Source organism: Lepisosteus oculatus, chromosome 2, assembly GCF_040954835.1.
Source record: "Lepisosteus oculatus isolate fLepOcu1 chromosome 2, fLepOcu1.hap2, whole genome shotgun sequence".
Lineage (NCBI taxonomy): Eukaryota > Metazoa > Chordata > Actinopteri > Semionotiformes > Lepisosteidae > Lepisosteus > Lepisosteus oculatus.
Window position 1 is genome coordinate 70114539 of NC_090697.1, and position 8203 is coordinate 70122741.

The 8203-nt window shown below is 49.8% G+C and overlaps 1 protein-coding gene across 1 annotated transcript; it reads right to left on the bottom strand.

Moving 5' to 3' along the window:
• Positions 1–414: 414 nt before the first annotated feature.
• mat2ab (methionine adenosyltransferase 2Ab) lies at positions 415–7992 on the bottom strand. The gene is made up of 9 exons (XM_006625329.3): positions 7725–7992; positions 5886–5963; positions 5550–5672; positions 4955–5067; positions 4627–4770; positions 3707–3925; positions 3419–3601; positions 2896–3029; positions 415–2294 (listed from the first exon to the last, which is right to left on the bottom strand). The coding sequence occupies exons 1-9, from the start codon at positions 7816–7818 to the stop codon at positions 2192–2194; spliced, it is 1191 nt and encodes a 396-aa protein (XP_006625392.1). The 5' UTR covers positions 7819–7992; the 3' UTR covers positions 415–2191.
• Between the last annotated feature and the right edge of the window lie 211 nt (positions 7993–8203).

Here is an 8203-nt window from a genome sequence, read left to right on the forward strand (position 1 = left end):
AGGTTGTTTACTTTGCTGCAGTACTGCTGAACACCTGCAATGAAGAATGCTCAGATACCCTAAAATACAGGGATCAACCACCTAAACCCAGATTTTTACTGTGGCATCAAATTAGGGAGAGGAAAAATGCAGTTACTTGTTAAATATTATCTGCTTTTTAAATACAAAAATGGCAGCAAAGGACAAAGGCAATACAGGTAAACCTAATTAGTAAATATTTAGCAAATTAAAGCTAACTGAAGTTAATGAATGCTTTTCTATAATGGTTGCAACAAACCCAGAAGCTTTTTAAAAAAGAGCAATGTAAACTTATTCCCCGAGAGTATATCAGACCAGCTCCACACAGTCTCCATAGATGCCCATAACTACCATAAATCTGCAGCTGTACAAAAAAAACCACACGTACACAAAGGCTTCTTGAAGGATCTTGCACTTTATTCAATTTGACATGTAATTTAAACGTGGGGGCTTGTATTTCAGGAACGGGAGTGGGTCGAAATATAGTTTTGGGGAGGGGGTGGAGGGAGAGGTGGCAGATAAATAGAAAAGGCACTTTTACACTTACAGCAACCAGTAGGCCAATCTCTCAAATAAAATGAAAACAAGAGAGCAGGTAAACAAGCCGGCTTCTCTGTACAACACCGGCCAAAATCTGCCTCTCTCGTCGCAAAAAAAAAAAAGAAGCCTAAGTGGTTATGCTCACCTATCCACTCAAGAATATTCCACACCAGCCAGAACCCTGCGAGGAAACCCAAGGCTTTTCTGTAGGACACCTCAGCCCACAGGGGTTGCTGGAAACAAATGAATTATGGCATTCGGAAAGAAAAAAAAACCTAAAAGAGCTGCCTTCTGAAGCTCGGGCTTCTCTGTATCGACGCAGAGCTTCAGAGTACAATAATAAATAGGAAACAACTAGACAATCATTTTTCAAGTATTGAGAGCTTTGTTGACACCCTTCTTTATGCCATGATGGGAGCTGGTTTCTCTGTATCTACACCTGCTGTCATGACAGAAAGGGAGCTGAAATTTCACCTTTGTTAAAAAGAAACAAAGCAGAAGCCGCCCTCAGAAGGAGTGCTTCTGCACCGTTGGTGGAATTAACTTTCTCAGAAAGAAAATAAAACGTCAAGTACCAGTGTGTCAATTCTACAGACCTCGGGTACAAGGGCCTTCTGACTTTTCTGTATTACATCACAAGGCACCCATGACCTGCGCTGGGAAAACAGGAAGGTCACAAACCAAGGTTTGGCTAGTGCTTCATCCACGATGCATAGCATTTTTAAAAAACCTCCGTCACAAGGTGTACCACTGTAACACAACGTCCCGCAACGAGAGGGGCCCCAGCAAGGAAAGGGGTTACTTTTTATTGGGCGAGGGGGATAAAACATTTTTAAAAATCTGCTACGTTTTTGATTAAATACTCTATATAACCACAGCCCTGTTTCGGGTCATCTAACAGATATTAAAAACTACACACAGACTTCAGAAAAAGCCTATTAGATAACAGCAGGCAGCCATGCACTGCAAAAGCCTTGCTGAAGCAGGATAACTTAGTGTGCGGTATCTCTTTTTAAGAAATCAATGCTTTGAGCTATTCTATGTCTCACAATGTACTGGGCATTCCCGGGAGAGAAGTGTAACGAATAATCAGGTGTGTTTTTGAGCTGTAAAGACAAATACCCACTTGTCTCACAAGCTCTTAATTATGCCACCTTGCAGTTCTACTGTGCAATATTTATTCTAATTCAGCTGACAGCCAGCCTTTTTATAGAAGGGATAAAACAGACCGTTACAAATCTGTTGAGGGTGGAAGGAGATAATTGTATTGGGGGGTTGGGGAAAGCACCAGTGGTCTCAAGTTACTAAATCAAGGGTCAGGCCCTGGGAATCCATGGACAAGTCTAGTCTCAAAAAAGTACAGACCCCACAACGGAAAAAACCAAGATGAATGAGTACATTCAAATGGAACAAGTGCCATTTACGAAGCCGATCTCTTATGGTCCCGTACACACACAGACTAAGCTAACAGCAGCTCGGAGTGGTCAAGAAGTAGAAGATGAGTTAGGAGAAGACAGGGTTTGGGGTTTTGATTTTGTTTAGGAGGAGACTTTTGGGCCTTTTCCCCCCTAAGACCTGGAAGGCTTCTCTGTAGTATACACCAACAGGCCTGGGGAAAAAAAGCTTAACAAGTTTAGTATTTGAGCTTTTTGGGCACCTCCCAAGGGAAGGAATCCCTACCAAAGTGGCCATATGCAGCGGTCCTCTGATAAATGGGTTTCTTCAGGTCCAGATCCCTGGAATACACAATTTCTTCATTTAACAGCCACCACAGGGATTTCTTCTTCACACACACAAACAAGAATGAGATCCAATTCTCGGTCCAGGCACCATCACCAAACATTCACTTCCGGTGTTCTTACAGGGTGTCTCCGACATTCAAATCCCACTAGGAACAGTAACTTACACATTTTAGAGGAAAGATCATATTCTCTCCCCCCCCCCCCCACCCCAAAAGCAAAAACCTCAACAGACAGAACCTAGAACAAAAGGCCCTGCTGGTCGAGCGGAAAAAAAATGGACAGAGCAGGAAGAAATCACTTACCCACGCTAAACATCAAGCCACTGGACTTGGTTGGAATTCTTCAGTGAGATGAGAACTGTATTCATGGGTCTTGTTACACATCCCCCTTTGCAGTTAGCTTCTGTAGTTAACGCACCCTTTGCACTAAGCCTACCGTTGCCAGCTGTTTGCTTTCAGTCCTTGTGAATAAGTACAGGTCGAGGAAAATATGGAGGGGCAGTAGCTAATCAAAGTCTAAACCATCCAGCTCAGGCGAGAATGAGAACCCACGGAGCTAAGTCATGGAAAGATAGCCCATCACTCCTATACTTTACCTGACGATGACCCCAGGTCGGAGATCAAAGTTCTTCTTGACAATCTCCAGAAGCTCTCTCTCACTCTTCTGGGAAGTCCCATAGTGGAAAATGGAGATTGACAGCGGATGCGACACTCCAATTGCGTACGAGACCTACATTGTAAATAGAGCAGCGCTTTTCGTTAAGCAAGGGGAGGAAACGGATCAAGAGTTCATGCATTGTCACACAAAGAGGCGATATTCTCAGGTTCTGGTCTTCATGCTTTGTAAACAATTTATACTTTAAACCAGATTGTTTTTGCCTGACGTACACTGCTAAATCTCAGTTTTTTGCTGCATGTGCAATAATATAAGAAGGTAGAGTAATATTCGAGATTGGGGTTGTAATAACGCGAAACATCAAGACGTCGATACTTCAAAAGTCACATGCATTCCTTTCTAAATATTTGGAGCTTGTTAGCCAGACCCAGAAGTGTTACGCCTGCTGGTCAGGAGTGCATGCAGCAGGCTGCAGGCCGGGGTAGCCCGTTAAGAAACCTCACCTGGACCAGAACCCGCTTGCACAGCTCAGCCTTGACCAGGGACTTGGCCACCCAGCGAGCGGCGTAGGCAGCTGACCGGTCCACTTTGGTGTAGTCCTTCCCGGAGAAGGCGCCGCCTCCGTGCGCGCCCCAGCCCCCGTAGGTGTCCACAATGATCTTCCGGCCAGTGAGACCAGCATCGCCCTGCAGACCAGAGGGGAGCCCGTTCAGTCAGAGCACAGGGGACGCCCTGGGGGATCTCTGCCGGGCGAAGGACTAGGCCCTGACCGATCGGAACGCTGGACTCACCTGCGGGCCCCCGATGACGAAGCGGCCGCTGGGCTGCAGGTGGTAGATGGTGTCGTCGTCCAGGTAGACGGAGGGCACCACAGCCCTGACCACCTTCTCCTTCAGCGCGTCCCTCATCTCGTCCAGGTGCACGTCCTCATCGTGCTGCACGGAGACCACGATGGTGTGGACCCTCACCGGGATCACAGCCCCACGGTCCTGACGGTACTGCACAGTCACCTACAGGGAGGGGGCACAACATCGTAAACAGAGCAGCACTTCCCACAGAGATCAAGAGTTCACTCACTGTCTCGGTCACACAAAGAGGCAATATTCTCAGGTTCTGGTCTTCGTGCCTTGTAAGGAATTTATACTTAAAACCAGATCATTTTCGCCTGACCTACACGGCTAAAACGTTGCAAAACAAACTTGAAGCATGCAGGGCGATTCCAGGGTGCAGAAAGCTGAAGCAGAGACAACCGCAGCAGGAAGTTGGTTATCGACAGTGTGGACAGACAGCAGCCCAACTCGGAAAACTAGAAGGACGCACTTTACGATATGAGCCAGTTAAAAAGGTCAGCATTACAAAATAACCTGAGAAGTCACGCCATGCAACACAAAGATAAAATCTCCCTGAGTTTCTGAAATACTGTGAAGATGTGCACTTTGAGTTAGGGCTCTCTGGAGATACAGACTATAGAGCAAAGTTCAACTACACTCTTGCAAACGCATCTTATCGGCCATAACCAGCATTTCATCACCTGTGCACTCCTTGTACTTCCCATATACATTTGCATTGCGCATTTGCATTTTTTTTTTTTAAGGGATAAGATCAGAGCAGCTGAGGCGACGTCAATGAACCAGCCTCTCTGAAGACACTCCCTACTCGCTGGCCCCGAGGACTCCGGTGGTCTCGAGGTGGCGGCGGCCGAGTGGCTTACCTGGGTCTTGGAGTCGGGGCGCAGCCAGGGCAGGGTGCCATTGCGGCGCAGCTCTGCCATCTTGGCGTTCAGCTTGTGGGCAAGAACGATGGTCAGGGGCATGCACTCCTCGGTCTCGTCAGTGGCATAGCCAAACATCAGACCCTGCAGGTGGGCGGGAGAGAGGAAGGCACAGGCGGCACCTTTGAGCGTCCGATCTTGGCACAGGACTGGCGGATTCGCGACACATCAAAGCCCTGCTGCCTCTGGGCAAAATCGAACCGCTTTAAATTGCAAAGTGCAAATCCTTAGCGCTAGAACTAAAGTGGGATGCAGGGCGGGTCCCCACCTGGTCCCCAGCTCCCACGTCCTCCTCGTTGCGGTCCAGGTGCACGCCCTGGGCAATGTCAGGAGACTGCTGCTCCAGGGCCACCAGCACATTGCAGGTCTTGTAGTCAAAACCTAGGGGGAGAAATACAAGGATTGTCAGATGAGGTGCGGTGGCTAAGGATCTGCACCTGTGGCTGGAGGGTTGCTGGTTCGTACCCTGCAGCCGGCAGAGGAACCCTACTCTGTTGGGCCCATGAGCAAGGCCCTTAACCCCAACTGCTCCAGGGGCGCCGTATAAATGGCTGTCCCTGCTCTCTGACCCCAAGCTTCTCTCCCCATCTGTGCATGTCATGGAGAGGAAGCTGGGGTATGCAAGAAGAATTTCCTGCATTAGGAATTTGTATATGGCCAATAAAGTGATCTGATCTTATGAGTTTGCACGGCAGACTGCACTCTTTCCATTGCTGCACGCTCTCAGAAACCCAGGCAAGCCGTGCTGTGGCCAGTCGAGCTCGGCGTGCCTGCATCGCCACCGTCAAACAAAGACTTGAGCCCAGGAGGCATGGGGTGCCAACACTCACTGTCGGAGCGCCAGCCTTGTGCGCAGCACTCACCTTTGGAGGAATCGTCGTAGCCAATGTGCTTAATGGTTTCCCGCACGACCTTCTGATAGTCCACGTTGGCCCTGGATGTGATCTCTCCAGCCAAAAGGATCATGCCAGTCTTCGCCACCGTTTCTGCAGCGAGAACAGAATGTCGACAGGCATCAGGAGCTGAAGCGGCTTAGGAACCGAACCGAACTAATGGCCGCCTTGCAAAGTGAAAAGGCAAAGAGTAAATGAAACCCGATTACCGCAGTGGGGAAATGAGGCTCCACAGAGACCAGAGTCAACAGGCACAGAAAGGAAACAGCTGGCCTGAAGCCTGAAGATAAGAGCAACAATAGTTACCGCAGGCGACTTTGGCATCCGGGTCCTGCTTGAGATGGGCGTCCAAAACGGCATCGCTGATCTGGTCGCAGATCTTGTCTGTGGAATGAGACACACCCTGCTCAGTTTCTGCAGTTGCAATTGTTGTTGTTTTTTTTTTTACACTGACAGAGAGGGGGGGGCTTGAATGCAGAGGCCCTGGGGCATAGCGGGTGTAGTGGGGGGGGGGGGGGGGTCCTATTCCAAACAGCTGCAGTGCAAGCAAGTGCTGCAAGGGGCACTTCTGCAGCAAGAGCAGAGCGCCTCGTGACTGTCAGGCCTGAGAAGAGCGCGCCACAGCCCCGCCCACGAACGCCAGCGATTGGCTGGAGGATCACGGTATACATAAATATCGCGCAAGTCCGCCCCGGTCTGTCTCTACGCTCGTTATGAACTGAACTGCTACTATTGGCTTCCCCGAACGCTAATCGAACAAGGGTGATAAAACGTCACCGTCACCACCCCGCCCCTCTCCCCTCAAGGTATCGCCCCACGCCCCTCTGCCGTTACACGTTCCAAAGGACATTTCGCAGAAACGCTGCCTTTGCTTGAAATCCGAAAAGTCAACACGCACTGAAGTACCACCGACACGTACGCGCTAAAAAAAAAAAAAAAACCGTTTCAGCAACCCCAGGCCTTTCAGACGGGACACACGCCGCCTCCACGTCTCTCACACGGGCGCCAGGCTCCAGAGCGGCGCTCTCCGACCCGGAGGAAGCCACGATCGCGCTGCCCAGTCTCCCCCCACTACACGCGCCCCTGCGCGGCCTGTCCCCGCACGGGCTCACGCCGGAGACCGGCGCACGACGTGACACCGGCGGCCCCCGCCCTCCCCTGAAGAGAGGCTCTGCCGCAACACGAGAGGCGGCCATGATGACCGACTGTTCCCGGGCTGAAGCCGACCCAGACGGCAGACGGGAATTCGGGGGTGCCCTCTCTCGTTTCGGGCTCGGTCGGCTCCGAAAAACGGCATTCCATCTTAAGGAATACTGCTAGCGGGGTTCTGAGAGGGTTCTGAGTGTTTAAGTCCAATTAAGCACAGGAGGTCCGCCATAATCCCCATTGTTCGCTAGCCCTGGATGCTGCGGACTTTGAGTTGCGGTCTGTCGGCACTTCCTCAATAAGTAAAATAAGTAAATAAAAGAAAAGAAAGTCATCTTTTTTGTTTAAAATACCCTCATTTCTAACCCTGTACATGAGCCTGATGGAGGGGGAGGGTCATCACTGGCAAATCTCTACCGTTTCAGAGGCAACGCGGTCGCGCGCGCATTTACAGAGGAAGACTCGCGCCCGCACCTCGTGGCCCCTTTTCGTCGGCTCTGACATTCACGCGCTACAGCGGAAATCTACCTCTGCTCGTGCCCGACAGTGCGCCCAGACTTAAAGGGGCTCCCGTGTGAGACTTGTGGAAGAAATTCAATTTTTTAAAGAAAAAACACAACATAATACTTAAAATACCCAATACAAGAAGATATTATACAACCAAATACGGGCGTATAGTTATTTACGTTAAGTGGTGAGGATGAGAAGCCACCACGCGTGGCCGGCTTGCCGAGCGTATGATGTAATCTGGCAATACCGGCTAATACAGGACAGAAACGTGCCCAATCAATGTCACGGTCACGGCCGCTCAAAGACTGCTCCTATTTACACAAGACCAACAGGACCAAGGTCTACCGGATATTTTTAAACAATTTAACTCGTGACGTATATCGCCCGCACAAGCCATTGTCTGGAAGCGCCCGAATATCGACATACACATACGACACACAGACAAGGGCAGCCCCGCTTAGCTGGCTGCAGAGAAACACAGAAACGAACCTGGGTGACCTTCCCCGACAGACTCCGAAGTGAAGAGAAAGCAGTCTTCCTCGATCAGGGAGCTGTGGAAGTCGTTGATTTGCCCATTCATCATCTTCAAAACTGGATTTAAAGCTTACCAATATAAACTCTGCTTTAAGAACTCTAAGGTTTATCTAATGATGTATTAGGTACGTAGGGTTTTTTGGGACTTTTTTTCTCTTTTGTTTTTACTGCCCTCTGTAACAAGCAAGCTGACCGGATCCTCTTGGCTGAATGTGCCGGCAAACTGCTGCACAGCAGCTTTTATCCGCCTTAGAAGGGGCTCTGACGTCACGGAGGCGCGCCCTCGAGCCCTCCTCTTTCGCTTCTTTTCGGCTTTAGCGGGCGGAACCATTTCGGACCGAATGGGTGGAAACGTATATTATGTGGAAGATTGCAGGCGTTGTTTGCTAAAGTCTACGTGGTAACAGCTCCTTCAGCTGACACGAAAATCCGTG